Raw genomic sequence first — 23,060 nt, forward strand, 5'->3', positions numbered from 1 at the left:
GGGGCGTACGCTTGATAAACAGGGCGTGGATTTGGCAGTCACACGGAAAGGATCGCTGAGGGTTTCCTACACAGCCGCTGCCAGGGAGCCGCAGGGGCGCACAGAAGACACGGAGAGCTGTGCGGCAGATTCAACCTGCTGAATCTGCGTTTTTATTTTGTGGATTTTTGCTCCAGTTGTTAAAGAAACTTTGTTTTGTTTGTTTGTTTTGTTTTGATGACGGCAGGATTCAGGGACAGTCACGGGGGGCGAGAGGGATAATAAGGAACATGTGGAGCTTTTGGATGCGCGGTGGACAAGTTTTGCGCCACTTGGACATGTGGCACAAAACAGGCGCTCTTTAAGCTGCTGTCACTTTGACTTTAGTATCCAACCCCCCTGATATGGCATGTTTCCTGCGTCGTGTCCCCGTGCTCAGGATTGCGACCCATGGGATGTAGTAAATGGAGAGCTGCGTTCAACTTTGGACACCTGAAGGTGCACTCCAAGCTGCCTGTCTTCTTTACCATGATTATTCTCTTCATTTACCTCTTTTACTGCCTCAACGGTTACTGCGAATCCCTGCCAAGACCCGTGTATGACCAGCGAAGTAATCTCCAAACCAAAATTATCTTTAAAGATGGGCAAGAAACGGAGCAGCTCGGCGCGTATAACGCGTCTCCGGTCTCGTTTGTCCGCGAACAGCTGTCGGACTTGACGAACAGTGATCCCCCGTCCAACAATATTTCTATAGCCAATAATTTTGGCAGCAAAAAATTCCCTCAGGCCATCATCATCGGGGTGAAGAAAGGTGGCACTCGGGCTCTCCTGGAGTTTTTGCGCATCCATCCAGACGTGCGAGCCGTGGGCGCTGAGCCGCACTTCTTCGATCGCTTCTACGAGAAGGGACTGGAATGGTACAGGTAAAGGCGTGTTTATTTTGTTTTCCTTTTTATTTTAATTTATTTTTTATTGAAGGACTTATGAAATCTTTCATAAAAATCACGAGTTTCGTTCCAGCAGTCCTCAAACAGCAAAATGGGCAAACGGATACTGACCTTAAAATACTCAAGAAGTCTTTCTGTTTGTGGTGACTTCAAACTTCCGGAATATAAGTTTAAAAACACGCTTTCTCTTTCTTTACGTAAATGTGAATACCCCATTTATCCTTCGTTAATAATGTTGGTTCACGGACACATTTCCCCCACGAATTCGCATTTTAAAAACGCAAACATGTATTTTATGAAATATTCAGCTTCATAAAAGACATTTAAATACGACAGTGGTGTATTCATAACAGGTCATGTGCGGGAATTAAAAATCGAGCCCCTCTGTACGGGCCTGTACTATCAGTGCTCCCCTCCGGATTATATTGGATTGCTCTGTCATGGAAACTTGAACCAGATATGGCTTTTATCTTCAGTAGCTGCGGTTTTAATGTAGCTTGTCAGAGCAGTTTGATGTGGCAGACGCCTGATTAGGCAGATGTTAAATCAAAAGAAGAAGAAGGGGGGAAAAAATTGTTCCTTTGGAATCTGTTTTGCCTTCAATCAGCAAAGAAATAAACATCAATAACTGGTTCAGTGGGAGGATTTTAAATTTTTTATATATATATATATATATATATATATATATATATATATATATATATATATATATATATGTGTGTGTGTGTGTGTGTGTGTGTGTGTGTGTGTGTGTGTGTGTGTGTGTGTGTGTGTTCAGGCTGAGGCCACATTTGAAATAAAGGTGATATATCCCAAGGGGGACTCACATACTGAAAATATGTGTTTGTGTCTCTTGTGTCTCTTCCTTGTTGCACTAAATATTGAAATAGGACTGCCTGGCACATGATGTAACAATAACACAACAAATTCAACACACTCCCTCCTTATTAGTGCAAATAAAGTCTCTTTTAGTCCAGGCTGTAGTGAAAGAGGAGAGCTGAGGAGAGCTGAGCTCTTCTAACCTATTTCCTCACCTTTTCTCTCTTCATTAATATCTCTCAGCACCAATAAGATGCTCTGCTGATAGCTTGCAAGGATGGCAGCGTATTCAGTCCCCTGCCAATAAATTGCTGTTTATTGAGCTGACACACCGCCTGGCTAAGTGTCCATGCTGGTCCCCTGAGAGCCTTCGTCACTATCAGCCCCTGATCACACAGAGAGAGGGTGGGTTATTGTGGATGCTGGTGGTGTCGTTGATCTGATGGTGGCCCAGATTTCAAAGGACATATTTCTTTCGGTACAAGTTGCTCTTTCTACTGAATCAATGAAGCAGTTTTTTTTAATGATAGCACGCTCCAGAGAAAAATGTTAACATTTATCTTTTTTACTGTCTTTTAACAACATAGATGGACGTTACAGATCACCTCAAATTTGCAGAAGACAGAAAAAATCAAGAGTTAGTGTGCGGAGGAGGAAAGATGAGAGCCATTACAGAGGATCGGCAGAGTAAATGACAGTTTGATGAAGAGATGTGGAAAGGGTAGAGGTGAATGTGGAGGGGTGGCAGGTGTTGTCAATACACGACAGGTAATCAGCTGTTCGCTGGAAGGGTGCAATAACTGCTGAGTGACATCAGAGATCAAAGTATGCATGCACAAGTGTAGGCTGGCGTTTTTACCACTTAACAGTGGTACTGAATGCAGAAGAGGCTGGGGATTTCCTGCTAAATGCACGGTGCATGCATGATAACAAAGAGAAAGATGAACGATGGGGGAAGTTTTGTATGTGGGAAATGCTTCTCGGGGCAGTTTCAGTTTAAGATGTGAAGATAGGTTTATCATCAGTGATGCTGAACTTTGGGACGATTAAAGCAAAGCACAGAAGTGGACTAGTTCAATCCCATAAAACCTTTAATTAGACAATAAAAATTCCAGCGCACACCAGAGTAAGGGACACTTTTATCGGCAGAGTGCAATAAAAATCTAGAAGTGAGTGAGCTGCGCTTTTATTGCAGTTTTATCTAAACAGATTTGCTCTCCATGCCAACAGGTGTGTCTTTGAATTGTCAGGTGCTGGTCCAGCAGATTCACATACACCCAAAAATAAATTAAAAAAGCACGTTAAATGGTTAGGTGGCAAAAGGTGGTATCTGTAAATTTAAATACCAGCTGTGATCCTATCTTACAAATCTAGATTACGAACAGAGAACAGATAAAGACAGAGCTGACAGAGTAATAAGTATGTCTGAGAATCACAAACACAGACAGGGGATCACTGTGAATAGAGTCAGCAATAGATGGGTAATACAAAAAATGCTAAATTAACTGTTAAAGAAACAAACTGGAATTTTTAGCTCATTAACAGTGGAACACTGTTTATGTTATTTTCAGTTAATATGTATATTTACTTAGTAATCAATTATTTAATCATCTTATTTTTCCTGGAATCCAAAAGTTGGGCTTGAAATTAATTGTTTTATTCACCCGTCCTCCGTAATCTCTAAATTATAATTAAATGCAGATTTCAGTTCAGTTTTTTCTATTTATTTTAAATCAATTAATTAATTGCTAAAGTGATAAAGATACACAGTAACCTTGATGAAAACCTCAAGCTTGCATTTTGATTTAAAGGTGAAGGTGAAACCTTTTTTGTTTGTTTTTTAATATCTTTTCCCTCTCACATGTTACCAAAGCCATGAGATAAGTGAGGTGCAAAACTAGACTAATCAGGTGGATTAGTGCTGCCGTTACAGCTATGCTGTGTTTGCTGACTATCTTCTAAAAAATCTTCTTTCTTTAGTGTTACTGGCTGCAGTCTGTTTGCTAAGAACCTATTTTTAAATGCACATTGCTGCGTAAGAGATGTAAAAAAAAAAGAAAGAAAGAAAAGAAAATGTAAATGTCACGATTTGTAAGCCATTTGCCGGTGTCAGTGATGACAAAGCAAGACCTAACAGGATTAAATGTGGAGAGATCAGTGACCTTTACATGTTCTTTATACTTTCTGTTGATAGGAAAGTGACCTTACCCCTGTTCTTTTTAACACAGATGTGATGTAAAACATCTCTGTGTTTTTTGTCTCTCTTTTCTTTTCTCCTTTGAAGATATAATGAAATGTGTGTTTTTGCTCCATCCTAATCCGCTGACAGCTCTTGTCAACACTGCGCGAATTGGACCGGTGTAATGACAGGTCAGGCATTAACGTGGACAGCTCAGGGACATATGAAGGGGCTGAGATGAATTAGGCTCCTAGCTGCAGTTAAACAAGGCCTTATCGAGCATTAGTCAACACCCCTCCCATCCAGCCACCGCCTCGCCACGTAGCACTCATCCTTGATGAGAACTGCAGTCATCCTACACCTGAGTGCAACAGGGGACACTTATTGTGCCCAAGGGCTATGTAGTCCTCTGGCTTACAGACAATCACTGACTTATGTATCTACTTTTTTATTTTATGTGAGACAGATAGATGATCAAAGGAAGTGGAAGTAGTCCAGTGACTCCAAACAAGGCTTAGATCATACATTACTTAAAACTGGAGGGAGTACATGTTATACCATAGAGTTACTCAAGTATTGGGGGGGAGGGTGGGTGAAAAAGATTGTGGTTTAAACACATTGTAGAAATAATAAATAAGTAGAATCACATATAATAAATGCTACATAATGCATCAGAACTTTGTGGGATTAATGCCTCTGAATAAAGGATGATTGGTAATGCTAAGCTAAGTAGCTAAAAGTAATATTAGTAAAATTAATATTAGGTTGAAAAATTATTTTTAATTTATTTACACAACATCACGCAAAGTTGGATACAGGTTAGCTAAGTAGCAAAAAGGCTAGATAACTAATGGATAAATTATTGTAACTATTATATCCAGGTAAAAAAATAAATAAATCGTTAAAATGATAAAATACAAGAAAAAAAATACATAACATCTGATACAAGTTTATTGGTACTAGAAATAAGTAAATAACTGAAATAAGTAAATAAACAATATCTAAAGTTTTTGGATAAACAGATGGAATGACTAACGCATCTAAAGGTTTTTGCTAATGGTTGAAAAAGTGAGCCTAAGTCAAACTAACAAAATAAATAGCTAAGCTAAACCTTCTGCCAGTCCAGGTGGTAGTAGTGCAAAAAAGTATTGTCAAATGATTTTATTTTATATTTTAAGGATATATCTTCCCAAATGTAAAAACTATTAAAAACTATGTTATGCAGAAGTACTGAGATCACTTAGCTTCTTTAGTTTTTTTTGTGCAACTACACACAACTTTATCGTAGACATAATAGCCTTCTGAAAATATTATCTACAGCATAGGTGTCAAACTCTGGCCCGTGGGCCAAATTTGGCCCGCAGACTAATTACATTTGGCCCGCGAAGCCATACCAAATTACTATTAGAGCTGGCCTACTGGTATTATACAGCTAATGTATATATTGTTTAGTATTAAGTTTTGCTTGTTCCATATTCAGTTTTTCAGCAAAACGTGTTTGAGTCCATAAGAAAAGATTAATTCTTATATCTGGAGGAATAAATATATTACAATAAATATTAACGTTAGCCTGCGACTTTGTTCCAGTTTTGAATTTTGGCCCACTGTGTATTTCAGTTTGACACCCCTGATCTACAGCATAGGTACTTTAATAATGTAACCATTTATTGACATCAGCACATTTTCCCTGTATGCTACATTATAGTCTGTATAAAAAGTACATTTACTGTAGTATCTGGAGCTTATCTTATTAGCCATTATTAGCTATTTGCTAATTTGCCAACTGGTTTTATAACAGCTGTTAAATTACATTTTAATAAGTAAGGAAACGACTAGAGAAACACCCTTCAGCCATGTTTTGAGCATTGATGTTGTACAGTTTGTCCACCAGAGGGCACTTTTCAAATTCCTTGATGGCTATTGTGTTTAGAACGCCCTAAACAACAACTAGCTGCTCTTAGCAGAGCTGGACAGAGCATAGCAGTAGTAAATAAATATTTACATATACCAAACTTTGGGAAATCTTTTTATATTTGACGTTTCAAAGGAAATATTAACAGATATATCAGAATATCAAATACTTAAATTGCCAAATATCTGCAATTTATCTGTCTCAAAAATGCCAAATTTGTCGCACTCTTCTAATATTTTCTTTTCCCTCCTTCCTTTGATTTTCCTGCTTTTCTGCCTTTTCCATAATTCCAAATCTAATCTATTTTTGTAATAAAAAAATATGACTAATTAAGTGTAATTACAGCCTAAGTACCTAGTGATTCAAATATATCAATTTGAAACAGAACCGTAGCATATGAAGCCAACAAAATCATCTGAAATTGTGCTGGAAAGTATCACTTAGTATTCTCTGACAGAGCTCTTCATTTCAAAGTGTCTTTGAGCTCAGAGAGCCACGGCCCTGTCTTCAGCTGGTAACCAAGTAAAACACATGGACATCCTTAAAGGAAGCATTTGGCAAATTGTTTCAGAAAAAATGCTTATATGTGGAAAAGCCTTGGCTGTACCATCTACTGGAAATGATTCTGTGGCTTTGTGGTGGGGAATGGGGGTTCAGACAGCCATGGTGTGCAATGAGTGAGTGTGAGCATGTGTGTGAGCTTGGATCCATTCACACTGCTTCAGCTGTATACCTGATCTCCATCCACTTTCTTCTTCTTCTTCTTCTTCTCCCCACCATTTCTTGACGCTATAAATATCTCGCAGATATAAATGTCATTTCCCCATATTGATCACCTAAAATACGTTCTTCCTATCGATTTCCTCCTCTCTGCCTTTATCACGCTGTTGCAGCAGAAATGAATTAACTTCTGAATATTCCATCTTGTTGACAAGAAGCTCGTACTCCCATCCGCGGCTGACATTTATGCCCCACAGTCTGAGTGTTGATGGAGTGGATTTATTGGCTTGTTCAGGTCACTCAAACTGTGTAATGTAAAGCCACTGGACACGCTCTCACTCCTTTTAGAGCCTCGTTCTCTTTATGCCTCCTCACAGTCACTACTTTTCTTTCTCTTTCCTTATCGACTCATTTCGTTTTCTTGTCGTAAAACCAAGGGAGCGTGTTGTATAATTCAGCTGAGGGTTAGATGCGCCACCTAGACAGTAATGTCCAGGTTGTATTTCCTGTTAGGGCACTCTACCAATCACATGGGATTCTCTGGTTGAATTTCTCAGTACTCACATTCTTGGAAGCTGCGTGTTACGGAGTGTTTTTTTAGAGTAAACAAGGACTGGGAGGGAAAGAGACACTTTCAATAAAGAATTCAGAAAAATAGGAAATGCAAAGAAAGAAAGGCAGCTTTCCTTGGAAGACAGGGTTCAGTGCTTTGGATGTTTGAAGCTGTATCACTACAAGAATAAACAAGTGGGTTCAAACCATTAACATTAGTAGCATCATCCAACATGTCTGTCAGAACTGACACACATGAGATTATTTACCTATATATAGAGAGATGTTATTATCAGAACGAGTACAAAATTCAGCTGGAAAAGCTTAAGCGCTGTAATTAAATGTGACTCAATCAAACTAGACTTGTTCTGGAGGAGGTATGGATTTTTACTTGGTCAAAAAAAGGCCTGATGTAGCCCTGTCATCAGTTTTTTGACAGCTCGTCACTGTTCGACCTTTCCCCCCGCCAGCACGCCATTTTCATCCAGTCAAATTTAATAGAAACAGATGACTGGTGAGAGATGAACAATGAAAGGATCACTGGGGAAAGTATGAAACTTACCACATTTCAATCACAGTTACAGAAAGAGAAAGTTTGTGTTGTTCATCGCTCAGACTGGTTTTTAATTCTTCTGTTTGGGGTTTTAATTCCAAACTGCTGTGCTGAGTATGGGCATTTTTAGTAAGACTCAAAGAAGAGGGGGCGTCGCTCTTGTTCTTCAGTCGCAGACTCATTGAAATCAGCCTCTCCTCGTTAAACAGACAGAGCAGACGAGGCAGCAGGAGACCTGCGAGATCAGGATGACTGATGAGCTGCCACAGACGACAAAATAATAATCCTATTTCTACCTCCTTCACCTTCATTTCCACCAAACCTCTTGCTTTATTTTTCCCCCCTTTACACTGTTATTAGTCTTTTTATATTAAATGAGCGTGCATGAGGAAAGATTGGGGGGGGGTGTTTAAAAATAGTGCAAGATCTGCAGACGTAGCTTACTCATAAATGAAAAAGAGGAAATGAAAGAGGTGTGAGGAGAGAAACAAAACTAACGAGTCAATAACTATATAATAATGGTAACACTCTTCATATTGTGCATATGAATACACACACACACACACACACACACACACATATATATATATATACTTATAAATTAGATGTAGGCTTTTACTTTTAAAAGGTTTTTACATTACATTTTTTAAAAATATACATGTTACAGTAACAATACAGCACACATTTTTATTTATTTCACTTAAATAAGCACCTATTATACTTATATGCTCCACTCACTCATAGGCCAGCAGCTACCCACTGCACTCATGGTGTCACAGCTTTGCTAATCTAACGTGAACGTTGATGACCGCTGCATGAACAAAAGGAGGGTAAACATACAAGACAAACTGTTAGGGGTTCCGAAAGAGACTCAGGCGCAGGCCAGGGTTTTCCTTTAAGCAAAGGACAGTGCGTTTATTTACAGTGAACACATACACCAAGTGGCTATATACAACGTGCAGGGGAAACGGGTCCGGGTCGCCAGGGTCCGTGGGAAACAGGGTTGGGAGAAGGATGTTCCACACTTTCTGTACAAAAAGTTCCCCCTTCAATCACTCCTCTCCGCATCGGGTTCCAAAAACGATCTACACAAAAAACGTCGGGTTAGCAGGATAATAATAAGAAATTCTCAAGGTGAAGGTTAGCCGAAACACAAGTCTAACTGACACTGATAGCTCAACGATCCAGCGAAGACTAGTGCAGACTCGCCATCTAAGTAGTGCAGTAATCAGCTGGGATCAGCGGCCGGTGTGGTGATGAGCAGGTGTGTGGGCCAGCAGCGGGAGCCCGCAGTGAGCATCGCCGTGGCGAGAGAGAGAGAGAGAGTGAGAGAGAGAGGGCGAGAGAGCAAACAAACCACAAACATATTGCCCAATAGAGGATTGACCAGCGGGGCACAGGGACCATGACACAAACAGCTTATTATTGCTTATTTGAGACCTTTATTTGATCATGTCGACCACACCTCTGGCCATTATGTTGTCTACTGTTTTTTAACAACCCCAGTTTACATTGGTGGACATTACTTTAAATATACCAGAGTTAGTCATAGGCTCATTTTGATCTGTAGCTCTTGGCCATATTTACTCATATTTGAGGAACTATGGTAAGCAAATTTGAAGCTGTGTACAGTTCTGGGATATAAGTACTGTTTTATATCCCTTTAAAATGAATATTTTTAACTCCAGTACATCGTCCATGTTAATGATGCAACACTGATATTCATTTAACCGTGATTAATAAATCTTTTTTTTTTTCAATTTAACATTATGTTAAAAATTCGGTACTTTTTCTAACCACAAACTGGTGAATTATGTCTTCAACTTAATTTAATGTTTATATATTCATATTTGTTATTATATTTTTAATTTTATATATTTTCAATTATATATTTTTTTGTATTTATTTTAATTTATTTTCATTATTTTAATAATTTTTTTTAAATTATTTTTTTATTTTATACGTTTACGTTTAACAACCCTAATGTATAGTAATAGTTAGTAAAACAGTTTGAATTCCAAAATGTTCAAAATGCTTGTTGTAAAAAACAACAGAAAAATATTTAAAATGTCTTTATATTCTTTTATACATTCGCCATCTTCTGGGGATTTTTAGTCAGCTCCACAATCTATAAAAGCTCAGACATTTAAGTCTCCTTTTAATTCTGCTTCCTCTACGATGTTTCCTGCTTTTCATTCATAGTTAATATTAATCCACAAATCCACACCAAATTTGCCACAAATGCTCTCACTGGAGAGGCAGGTAATTATTGACGGTTTGTGTATTTGTGTGTGGCTGCTGACCTCTCATTGGTGTCCATCTCTGTTTAATGTCTGACTGCCTGACGGGCTTGGGGGTGGGTGGGTCGTGAGAACCTGCAGCCACAGAAAAACACACTTTTCTTTGTCTGCTACAAAACCTTCCTAGAAAACTCCCCTAAACTGGAACTAACCAACTTAGAATAACTGGTTGATTGTTAGTGATGTCTGTGTGGGTTTTGAGAGGAAATTAGGTTAATTATGCCTGAAACTCTGGCAGAGAGAGCTACAGCTGAATTTGAGGACAAGCAAAACATCAAACAAGACACGGTGATGGGTGGAAATCTGGAAACCAACACCAGCTCCTGCTTCATGTTCATCCAAAAGCCTTCTGTGTCCTGAATGTTTGATGTCTGGACAAATGTAGCCAAAGCTTGCAAAGAGCCTGATAGATGCTACTAATGGCAGACCGCTGCAAGGATGGTTTCCAGTTGTAAAAGCCCAGTCTCTGCCAGCAGTAATTTCCGTTTTTCAGCTTAAGACAGTGCTAACAATGAGCTGAGAAACCACAGGGATGAAGGCTGCAACTGCTCGGAAGTGGGTTTCCACGATCGTACAGTATCGAGTGTTCTTATTGGTCGGGACCTGGGGAGTTGCCAGGCAAGCAAAAGTCCATATTGAGTCAATTATAGCGTTGCTGAGGTGTGTTTGTCCCACATGTGTATGTACTCATTTAGAGGAGCTGTTTAATTAGTGGAAGCGTGTGTTCCCTGGTTCTAGTGCACGGTCAAAGGGAAGGGTAAACATTACAGCATGTACCTCTTTGCACATGTTTAATATTTAACTGGACTAACTGGGCCGAGGGCAAACTAACAGCAAGTCAAAAGGCAATAAACAGCAATTTATCTGTTTGCTATAATGGGTCATATTTGTGGTATAAAATTATAATTACTGTTATTATAGATTTGTCAAGCTGTAAAAATGATATACATTTTGCCGTATGGTTTTAATATATTTATATCAAATTTTTTCATTATTTTTATAGTGAACATAGTGACTAGAAATGCTCATATTCATTATTATGTCCAAAACAGGCTTATACATGAACTGTAGACGTGCACTGTTTGATTGAATTATTGTCATTCAGTCAATAGGCCAAACAGTGCACATCAGTCAAGAGCAAATAATAATATAAATATATATACGTAGTATAGATAACATAGTAATAACATAATTATAACTGCTTTTTTTTGGTTGTTGTTTTATTTTGTAATTTGTGGTCTTTTTTGTACATTAGTGATTTCTACTTCCTGTCTTTGACTTCCCTATATTGTGATTTTTTTGTCCCACCTTCAGTTGCATTAGTATCACCTGTGTTTAATGTACCACACCTGTTCCCGCCTCCCACTTGCTCGCTCATCTGGTTCTCATTACACTCAAATTTTCCAGCAGTTTCTTTTTTTCCCCTCTTGTAGCGTTCTTCTTTTGTTTTTTTCTCATGTTTCTACACAATTTGGTTCGCTCTTGCTCTTGAGTCGTGTGTTTGTGTCCTCTTCCTCTGGATATTCTTTGATAAAGTACCAAACATTCTCATATGAGTAAGTGGTGTTAGGGCAGTTCATTGAGTATTTGCTTAATCCAAAGAAACTTCTCTCATGCTCACATGCATTCCCAAGTGTTGACATCTTACTGCCAGCCTAATTATACAACTGCAGCGTCCTGTGATGTCGGTGAGATCGTGACATTGTGACATCACCGGGGTTACATTTGAGAAGGGAGGAAATGGAAGAGTCCCTCGCTTTCTCCACCCACTCTATCTGGCCGTATTCATCCTGCATTCGGGAGATGGGGCAAGGCAGGGCGGGGCCCCTTAAAGGCCCCCTGGCTAGCTGCTCGGAGATAAAGCCCCACAAGCGGGCCGCTGTGGGCCCCGGCAGGAGCACAACAGTAGATTTTCCCACTTGATAAGTCAAGCAGGGTGGGAGCAATCAGGGGAAGTGCCATGCACGTGCAAACACACACACAGTTATTTAAACTCACTTGTACGGGCACAAAAAAGTAGACTCACACGCCCAGACATTCATGAGGGTTTCCGTATTTAGTGCTTTCTGTCATTACGGGCTGTTCTGTTATCAGTAAGATCTTATCACCACATCCTTTCTTCCTGATCTTCATTCTGTCTTCTTTAAGAGATTTACGAGTGTAGTATTTTCCAAAATGCTAAGCTACTCCCCCAAAAATATAATGTGTTATAAAAAGGCAGAAGTTCAATATAAAACACATTCATTCAGTGCAGTCGGTTTCCACCGAATGCTACAGCTTAGTGGTTTTATTGAAATTCACACATAGGTTTGACAACAAAACCATGCCGAGCTTCCTCTTTCATTATCTGCTCAGATCTTTTTTCAGGGGAAACTCTGACTGCTCCTCGCTCGCTCGCTCACTCACCGCTCTCAGGCCTTGAGATGTGTCTATTAACTGTTACGCCTCTATTTTTCCCCTCAGCTAGACGCATTCTTCAGCTCTTTCCTACCGACCTACCCCAGTGATGCAAACCTCCTCGGTAAAAATACTCATCGCCACCCTGGTGCGTCAGCCAGACAGCAACCTTCAGAGCGTGTAATAGTCTGCCACACACACGCAAAAACACACACGTACACAACTGAAGGGAGCGTAACATGATCTGTGATGGATTTATGTCACACAGATATTGTGTAAGACTCTTGTGCCAACCTATAACATAGCACAGATGTCCAAGAAGCATTAAAAACACTGAATACGCGTCCAGTAAGCAGGCGTAAATTCTTATAGGTCCTAACAGAGACAGTAACTTTTGCATTGTAAGTGCTTTTTGACCACTTCTTACCAATACTTCATACTAAAGCTATTTTAACTTAGAAGCTCATTGTCTGATTACGGTCAGCCCGTCAATTAATTTTTAATGCTAGGAATTCTTACATACTGCTGGGAAGTATTAACAAAATGTAATATAAAATTAAATATCACTGCCTGGAATATTTTAAAGGTCTTACATTTTTAATGAACGCTGCGTAAACCCTGTAGGGTGTCGTCATTGAATTTAAAAAAGCCTCTTGAATTGCATTTAGACACACAAGAATCCCACATTCAGTTTCCTTTTGTTATTATTATTATTGATCAAATCTATTTTTGGCAGCCAAAGAAGTAAAGGAGAAGATGTGCAAGATTTCTTGTATTTATACAAGGCACTGGGTACATTTAAATAAAGATAAGCAGCCAAAAACATCATCCAACTAACGCAATGGCCTGACTCCAACAGACACAAAGTGAAGCATTACTTTAGCTCCCCTTTTATTGAGTTGCTTACAGTCCCTGCTGACTTCTAATCAGCCCACAGAAACTTCTCAGCCCTGTATTTGCCGACAGTAATGACAACCCTCTCCCTCCACGCAGCAGCTTTTACAGATCTTTGAACACACGCAGGCTAACTGTATCCGTCTTCAGACGTCCCTCTGTAGTGGTTTGAGGATGTCAGTGTGTTTTAAAATCCCTTCACACATGTCAAATGCATTCATAACATTCTCACTTTGAAGGATACAGTAGAGGCCGAGGGGAAGCTTTGAAGTTGTTAAAAAAAAAAAGGGGGATCAGGAGTGGAAGAAAGGAGGTGAGGCGAGAAAAAATGTCGGAGATAGAGGAAGGAAACGCAACACATACGAGAGAGTCTGCTCGTGATAACATGTTGCATTACATGATCTCCGTGATCCCCGGTGGTCTCGCTCCGTGAAATGCAACCATCTGCCCCTGACCTTCGGGGTGGAAGAGTCCATTTCCGTGCAGCGCAGGCTGGTGGGGATTAAGAGGGTCCGGGGATCTGGCCTCAGGCCCGGCAGAACCTGTATGGATCACAGCTTTCAGAGCTCCGAACCCTGGGACCAGAGGGAAACTTCCTAAACCAGAAACACTTCCCTCATCTCCGCCATGCGCACACACATCCAACACGCGCACACAAACTAAGAACTTCATTGCTCCCAGATGTGGGTCCATCCTGTGGAGGGCATGTTCAGATGGTTACAGTGTGCACATGTGTGCGCTGTGTTTATATATGTGTGTGTAAGGAGAAGGCAGACAGAGCAAGATGGGTTGTGCACAAACAGAAATGGAAATGGCCGGGGAATGTGCTTACCACTGGAAAAGTGATAATAAGCATTCACAGTACCTTACCTTACCAAACCGCTTTTTTAAAAACAAATAAGGCGTTGAGGTTGCAAAAAGTGGTATGAATGTGCATAATCTTTGCTGGGTATTAGAAAGAAAATAGATATATCAATTTAATCTACAATTTAGTACATGGGATATTTTCCTTTTGCTTTTATAAAAGAAGATCAAACTCTGTAGTGTTAGCTACGAGAAGTCCCGCCTTATATTCCGTAATGATCAAACTGTAGAAAAACTTTATCCTCCATTCATCAAAATCCAAAATTATTGTGTGGATGCTTTAAGCATCCACACTATTGAGTTCCTTCTTGGTGTTTCCGTACACTTTTCGCCGTGGATCTACTTCCACAATTTTCAGCCGATTTTCACCGTTCAAATTTTAAACTATTCTGCTATTTCTGCTAATAACGGCTATGTCTTTTGGTATTTTTCACTATTATACTTTTTAAAATATTAAGCTTTTTTCCTTTAATTTGAAATGAATGGGAAACTTTGCAATTCTGCTAAAATTAGCTTGTTTTTGAAACTTAACTACTTCCTCATATTTTCACGTAGAACAACCATTCAAACTTTAAAATGTTCTCAAATTATTGGGCTATTCAGGTATAAATCAGCTTTTTCAAATCTTTTACCGTTTTACTTTTATGCTTCTTAAAGTTTTGAGTTGCAAAATTGTGATTTCTCACAAAATACATGCGTTGTTATGGTTGCCACTGAAGGTTTCGCAGTCTTCTCTTCATGTCCGAACAACTTCTTGCTACTTGCTCAAATTTCACTCAACTTCCACAAATTATACATCAAAACGTAGGTATTTTTGCTGGCTTTCTGAAAATGTAGCTATCATTGTTGTGGAATTTATAGAATTTTGGCAAATCTCCTCAGACCAACAGAAAGTCGGAAAACTCTCCATAGAAAGTCAATGGAGAGTTTGTTCAAAATCACCGCTTGATTTCTGTAATGAGAGGCATTTTCGAATTGTCATATCTCCTTAATCTCCTTTGTGCTAAACCAGAGTATTTGTGCTGAAACACAGTATTTCTGCCAAATGATAGTATTTCTGTCAAATGATAGTATTTGTGCTAAACCATAGTATTAATTTAAAATGACAATATTCATAGTTCATCACAGTGTCTCTGGTAAATCACAGTATTTCTGCTATGTTGTACTATTTTTCTAAATCATAGTGTTTCCGTAATGTTTAAGTATTTTTGGCTAAATATATTCTTTCTGTTATCTTATACTATTTTTCCTAAATTCTTGTATTTTTGAGAAGTTATCATGTTTCTGGTAAGTTACAATATTTCTGCTAAGTTCTGCTATGCTATTGTATTTCTGCCAAGTATTATGTTTCCTCTAAGATGTTGCAGTTCTGCTAAGTTATTCCATTTTAGCAAAGTTCCTTTGCTTCTGCAAAGTTTTTACAATTTCTGCAACTTTTCAGCTAGTTTTTGCATACAGCTTCAGCTTTAAAGCATCCACACTGCATTTTCGCAGGAAATGCAAATTTTTCTAGTTCATTTTGTTCTGATTAATCGGGGTGGCTGAAAAATACTTTTTCAGATAATCTGTTTGTCAAGTAGCCCCTGCTTTTCTCTTGCCTTTGAGGGCAGCACAAACTACTAAACTGATGTGTGCTCATTTTCTGTTGATAAATAAAAGCCCACAAGTTTGCAGCCATTTAAACAGTCTCTAATAAACCTCAGCCCACCCACACAGACCACAAGCTAAACGTGTGTGCGAAAGAGAGAGTGTGTGTGTGCGAAAGAGACAGTGTGTGTGCCTGGATGCATTTGTATGCACAGATAAACGCACATCAGCATACTATCGGACCAAACCGCATTCCTGCTCCAGATGCTGATGGGAGAGGTGTGATGAAAACAAACATCAGGTTGCTAGGTCGCCCTAAACTCTCTCTGGCACCATTTCATACACACACACCAGTTGTGATCAGATAAAAAGAACAAACATTTTGATTTTCTTCTCATCTTCATGAGATAATGGGAGATTAGATGAGATGCCCCTGTTTTGTGCTTTCTCGCTGCTGCTTTTCTTCTCTCCATCTGTGGCTCTCGCCTTTTGTTTTTTTAGACTCACAATCGCTGATCTTCTTCTTCTTCTTCCTCTTCTTCTTCTCTCAGCTGTAATCCACCCTTACCGGCAGTCCCTTTCCTCCCCCCACCCTGTGTTCCATCACTGTGTGGCCTAAAAATGTAAACACGACGTCAATAGAAGCCCCTCTGTGCCTCAAACAGGTTACTGTGGCGTTCATTAGCCTGACTGAAATGAAACATCCATTTAGTGCTGCAGCACACTCACGAAATAGTTCAAACATGCTGGAAACTCAGAAAAATACAATTAAAAAAAGAGGGGGAGGGGGTATCGATGGTGTTAATATCAGTTTTTCCAGTGTCAGGCTGATTCCTGTGACAGTAATATTAATGGGCCAGAAAATATGATAATTAAAGGATGCGACTATTCTTTTTTCTCAGCTGGAAATACTCACTGAATCGATCGCACATGTTTTTCCGATGGGATTTCAGGAATCATATTGGAAAAAGTGGGTGACACAGGTAGGCAAGGATGGATAAGGAGAAGTAAATTTACCAAAACAGCATCGTCTTCTTCCACTTCTTTCGGCTGCTCCCTTTATGGGTCATCTGCGTCCATCTCACTCTATCCCTAACATCCTCTCCTCTTTCACTACAGAGTTCTTCTTCTTTTCCTCCTGCTCTTCAGCTCCACATTCAGCATCCTTTGCCCAGTATATCCACCATCCCTCCTCCTCCAGTCATTTCCTCAGAAGTAATTATTTCTAATCTGTCCCATCCTGGTCTTCTTCAACTTCTGTCTTTCTCTCAGTGCTCCTTTCTCCAAACTATCTCACTACCATGTTGTAAACCTTCCCTGTTGCTCCTGCTGCTATCCTTCTGTCACAAATCACCTACTTTTTGCTCTGTCCATTGCTTTGTGTGGATGAGTCCAAGTATTTAATTATTTTTTTTATTTTTATTTTTAATTATTTAATTATCCTCCGTCATTACTTGTACTCATTGGATCGTCACTGTTACACCTGTCTCTCTCTCATTCACATACATGTATTCTACAAAAACACTTCTCAATACTTTCCCATCAACACTCTCAAAGCAAACATCACATCTGTAGTGCTCTCTCAGCATCTTCTTAACCTAGCTTCAACAACTTTTGCCCATACTGTATGTGAGAGTGCAGTTTCCTCTGAAAGGCAGAGCTCTTAAACTTTCCTGGGATACAAACGAGGTCTTCAGCTTCTTTTTTTCTGGGACTCAGATCCATAAAAACTATATTGCCACTTATATCATGTGGTCACCAGAAATAAACTCGCGACCGACATGCTTAGAAACGTCTGAGCTATAGGTTGTAGCTTACACTACGCCCTAATGGAGAGAGGACTCATGGGAACAGCATCGTTTTTTTTTCCTTTAGGTATTTGTTGTACATTTCACAATTTTGTTTTGCCTCAGCCCCCATAATCCGAGTCAGACATTTCTTATGAATGCCATAAGTTGTGTATTTGGTGTTACCCTCAGAGTTTCATGCCAGGGGACATGCCGGAGTTGGAGCCGAGTGTGTGTGTTGGATCAGAGAAAGAGGGAGAGAGAGAGAAATGGAGTCTCCATCACCACACACCAGAGCCCCAGTAAGCCCCTCACTTGCAGACCAACCACGAAGACTCCGACCCAACCGCCACCACATGCCTGCTGAGGAGGGAAGGGGGGAAGCATGGAAATTAGCTGAGGGATCTTTCACAGTTGCAACACTGGCATTCTTCTCCACTTGGATTTCTATAACACAAACTGCTGCCTGCGATTTGAATCTCCTTTGCAAACCAGTGCGTTTTGTTGTTTTTTTTAGGAGAGGGAAAATTGGCAGAATATTTTTCACAACGGAGGTTATTAGATTCCATTTTGGTGTTACGGTAGCATTTGAATGAAGTAAACGATACGAGACAAATAGGTTTTCCTTTCCCTCCCATTTCCCCCCGATTTATATACAATCTGTTCTGGCAGGTTATGGAGACTCTCAGTCAAACACAGGCTTCGGTCAGGGTTTGTTGAACTTTTTGAGGTATGTCCTCTCAGTCTGAGTCATCTAAGTAGGGGTAAAGATCAAGAGGAAGAGGGCAGCCCTTTTTTTTTTTTTTAAAGCCAAAGTGTGCCCAGAATACCCCAAGTACTGATAATAACAAGCAGGGAGCCAAAGGCAATAACAGGATTGGACCAGAAGACATGGTGAGCCCTATTATAGGATACCTTTGGGCTGTATGCAGTCCGCAAGTATAACTGCTGCAGTAGTATAATTGAAATGTAGAAATGCAGTTACACCACCACAGCCCAAATAGTCCATAAATTAAATAACAATCCCAGTTTATCGTTTGGATCTTATTTTTGTTAGTTATTACTTTGCTTGAGTTTGATAGCATGGATTGATCGATAAAATAAAAGGAATCTGTCCAAATCCAGCTCCCAGTAATTTGTGAAAGACTTGCGTCTGTTAGGCATATTGGTGCAAAGGTAATGAACCAAAAAGCCATTTGCACCAACACAAATTATTTTATTTTAGGCCACAAGGTGGTCATATCATGTCAGTTTTAACCCTGTAAATCCTGAAACATTAAATTTAGCCATAAATTTTACATTTTAAAATTTTTTTGTGTTTTTTGAACATTCTAAAAAAACTTAAAGCAAAAATTAATCAAATATTAATTTCTATATATTAGTTTTAATTTGTATCATATTTGCAACATCTTATGCAATTGATTTAGATTTTTTTAAAGTCAGAAATTCATGCATCAAATATGAGATACTTGGTGATGGAGGGTTAAAATGTTACTTTAAGCTTCCTGCAAAGACAAATATTAGACATTAAAGTTAGAGGATATAGTAAAGGTTATTTCACCAATGCCCCAAGCCTCATCAGTTGACCGGCCTGGGGTTAAAGTTACTTTTTCATTCGTACCTCATTCTACACAATCTACATTTGCAAAGTCAACTTTCTTTGACTGCGTTCAGGCGTGGTTGAGTTTTCTGTGCCACTGCCTGCTTGGAGGTGAGGTGGGCTCTGGCATGGTTCAGCTGTATTGGCATACACATGTTGTGTGATTGCTGATTGGGCCTAAATTACAACTAAAAATCAGCGTGACACTGTGCATGAGGACAGTGTGTTGCCGTGCCTAGACGCTGCCGAAATAAGTCACAAAGCAAGTCTAATCATAAGTTTTTGTTCTGCTGAAGCATCCTTCTTTAAAATAAACTGTCACGTCATAAAGATGTGGCAGCAATGGCGAGCAGGAGGTCAGTCCACTCGGGCGGGGATAATGGAAATAGAGAGCAAAGAGGAGTGGACTGAAATATGGGGAGCAAAAGAGACAAACTGAAGCATACTTCATAATGTACTTCAATGTCAAAGAGTGGGCACGGTGCAAAGTTACTGTGACTTTCATTTTGTTGCATCTTGACAGTAACTTCTTCATCACATTGCATTTCATTCCAAGTCAGAGAAAAACAAACGCATGCCATTTCTACCCTCGGGTTAAACTGTGAGCCGACGTTTTAAATTTCACAGCGGTGCAAATTACTTTCAAATAATATTTCATATTACATATTTTGACTGGCTTTGACTATAAAGCCTAAATATGCATGAAACCAACAGCAGAGTCATATTGGAGCTTTTCTAGATTATCTAAACCCTTAAAGTGTGTGTTTGTCCAAATAACTTGACTATCTGACCATGTTCTTTCTAAGAGTCTTCCCACATTCCCGAATGTGAGCAATAGACCATTTTCTGGAAAAAAAACATTTAGCCATTGCAGAAAAGGCACACATGTAAATAATAAAAGATTAATGACAGTTGAATTCCATTTAGCAGCTTCAGTTTCGGGGCCCTGGTACCGGCGCGATACTCTTTCTGCTGTCCTGTCTCGGCTTGCTGAGAAAAGCCACAACAGAGCACCGTCAGTAATTAGTAACACCTGTGGTTTCCTAATGTGACAGGTCAAAGTGTCTGCTGTTGAAAAATGCCCGCTTGGCGAGTGAATGCAGTGTTTTTGATTAGCAAAGATGGCCAAACTGCAAATATAACATTTTACTCAAGTAGTAATCTAAACTAAATTTCTGGAGGAACTTCCTCGTGATTGCTGGAAGCTTTTGTAGTTAGCATGCAGCTGTTTTAGTCGACAGCAGCCGGTAGACCGACAGCTGGCAGTGTGTTTGCAATTCAAAGCAAGCAGTACGAGATAATGAAAGTTAGCTAGGTAACAGTTAGCTGCTATACTTTTGATTTCCAGGTGTCAGTGAGAGCAGTGCTGTAAGAAATGCTAGTGGTATTACAGCAGTGTGGCTATTACTTCAGGCCAGCCGGACATTCTCCCATCATCGAGGAACACAGGAGCAAGAGCAGCGGTTATGAGCTTGTTTAGAAGGAGGCCGCGGATGAGATGAGGAAATTACTTTTCTGAGGTTAGCATAGCCTCGCGGTTTTCCTACAGTAGCCGTTCAGTAGCTCCCTCCCAGACTAAACTCACATGGTCACTCCATCAGTGCCAGCAGCTAATGCCATGTTTATCTCTTTCTAATCACCGATTTATCCCTCTAATTACAAACCGAAATCAAAAAGCCTCGAAGGCAAGTGAGGCATCGTCAAAGGAATGTGCTGGAAATATTAAGGGAATGTATCATTTCTCTAATATGTACTCTTAATATGTGAGCTCTCAGTAACTACAGTGTAGTGGGGTTTTTTTGGGGGGCTTTTCGACTGTGTTAAATGGCTTTTTCTCTCTTTCTCTCTTTCATCCAGGAACCTGATGCCTCGTACTCTGGAAGGCCAGATAACCATGGAGAAAACGCCGAGCTACTTCATCACCAAAGAAGCTCCTCGGCGCGTCTTCTCCATGAGCCGCCACACCAGGCTTATCGTGGTGGTTCGGGACCCTGTGACGCGCGCTGTTTCCGATTACACGCAGACTCTGTCCAAATCTCCCGGGCTTCCATCCTTTCAGAACCTGGCTTTTCGTAACGCCACCACAGGCCTCATCGACACGTCTTGGAGCGCTGTACGCATCGGCATCTACGCCAAGCACCTAGAGAACTGGCTGCGCTACTTTCCAATGTCGCGCTTCCTGTTTGTCAGCGGCGAACGCCTTGTAACAGACCCGGCGGGTGAAATGGGTCAGGTCCAGGACTTCCTAGGGCTCAAGCGCGTGGTCACAGATAAGCACTTCTACTTCAACCAGACCAAAGGTTTCCCCTGCCTAAAGAAGCCTGAGGGGAGCAGCAGGCCTCGCTGCCTGGGGAAGTCAAAGGGGAGGCCCCATCCACAGATACCCTCTGAAGTCCTGCTCAGGCTCAGAGACTTCTACAGACCTTTTAATCTTAAATTTTACCAAATGACTGGCCACGACTTTGGCTGGGACCAAATGGCAACTCACCAAAGCTCTTAAAAACTGCCACCACTATTCACCAACAGTTAAACACAGGCAGGGATACTGTGTGTTCTTTGTCGCCAAAGGTTCTACTCTGTATAACTTGCCTTTTGTTTTTCATTTATTAAAGTATGATACCTGAATGCCAATGCACAAAGGAGCCTTCACCTGGCTTTATAACAACCATGCTAACAAAGTTTAGAAAACTTCAATTCTTTGAAGCACTTGAGCAAGCATTTTCGACAAAGTCTTGTGCAAATGGCTTGTTTTGTGCTCATACAGACAAGCAGAAGGCAAACTAAAGCATAATGCCTATTTACTTAAATCAGGATTTCAAGCACTTGACACCCCAAGTTAAGCTGCCATTGCTATCCAAAACACTGACAATGGGAGATGTTCACAAAGTTAAACCAAAAAGAAAAAGAGATTCGATGGGTGAACAAAGCCATGAGAAACCAAACGACAGTAACTGATACGCAATGGTGCAATCACAATAAATGCAAATGGTTTGAGACACAAGTTGATCATTCAGAAATAGTTACACTAAATCAACATAAATAACAGTTCAACTCTGGTTATATACACTTACAAAAAGTCTAAAGTTTGTTTTATGGACTATCATTTCATTTTTTTAAATACAAGATGTAGCAAAGATGATATATAGCTGGTTCTGATGAAAAAAGGTTAGAGAGGGAAACCAGCCATGGTCAACTACAAGCTGTAAATTTGCAGTTATTTATGTCATTAATGCAATGAGTGCATTGTTAAAGACTGGAGAGGAACATTTACAGCCAGTAAACCAGTGACTGTTTTTCCACTTTGTTTGATTAACACTTACCCTGTCACATGGTACAGTACTTACATGTAACTGTGTATTTCTAAAAGTCTAATTTATAAGGTGGCACAGTGTTGTTGAGATGTTTTCTCTGAAACTTTTGTATTTGAAATTCTGCTGGAAATTCTGACTAAATATTTTGTTCTGAAACAAGCATTTGGGTCATTTTTTGCAATTTATTTCTGAGAAGTATTCGGATCAAACTCTTTGTATTCATTCCAGACATGCCGAGTTTGCTGCTGCCAAGACTACAACATACATCTGCGGGGCAGATGATTTGCTGGTTCCTGGACAAGATGTACGAGACTCGTGATGACTAGAAAAGAACGCGTAATTAATCGGTGTTGTGTTATTGCAAGAGATGATGTAGGAATGACCCCATTCCTTTACATCATATGAAATTGTAAAGACTATTTGTTTAATATTTCATCCTGAAAGAAAAAGCAGCTTTAAAATGAGATTGGCACTTCAGCAGTCATGATCTCACACCACAGCTAGCCTCTGTTCCACATCCATCACAGCTACTGTAAAGTACTATGCAAAAAGTCTTGAGCTGCACCACGGAAATAGGTGCAGCTGTTTATTGAAATATATGAATACATAAATGGGAATATAGTATCCAGGCAGACGTCTATCCATTTTGTTGTGCCTAT

The 23,060-nt window shown here is 39.9% G+C and overlaps 1 protein-coding gene across 1 annotated transcript; it reads left to right on the forward strand.

The window, feature by feature from the left end:
* The first annotated feature begins 55 nt into the window (after window positions 1–55).
* On the forward strand, window positions 56–22,560 carry LOC309713299 (heparan sulfate glucosamine 3-O-sulfotransferase 6). The gene is made up of 2 exons (XM_082544829.1): window positions 56–902; window positions 20,948–22,560. Exons 1-2 carry the CDS (start codon window positions 430–432, stop codon window positions 21,588–21,590), a joined length of 1,116 nt encoding a protein of 371 aa, XP_082400955.1. The 5' UTR covers window positions 56–429; the 3' UTR covers window positions 21,591–22,560.
* Window positions 22,561–23,060: the final 500 nt, after the last annotated feature.

This window comes from Aulonocara stuartgranti (assembly GCF_965226115.1).
Source record: "Aulonocara stuartgranti genome assembly, chromosome: 8".
NCBI lineage: Eukaryota > Metazoa > Chordata > Actinopteri > Cichliformes > Cichlidae > Aulonocara > Aulonocara stuartgranti.

Coding starts and splice junctions, on each gene's coding strand:
- LOC309713299 (XM_082544829.1), top strand. CDS start 430: ATGGGATGTAGTAAATGGAGAGCTGCGTTCAACTTTGGACACCTGAAG. Junction 903..20,947: donor AAGGGACTGGAATGGTACAG/GTAAAGGCGTGT, acceptor TCTTTCATCCAG/GAACCTGATGCCTCGTACTC.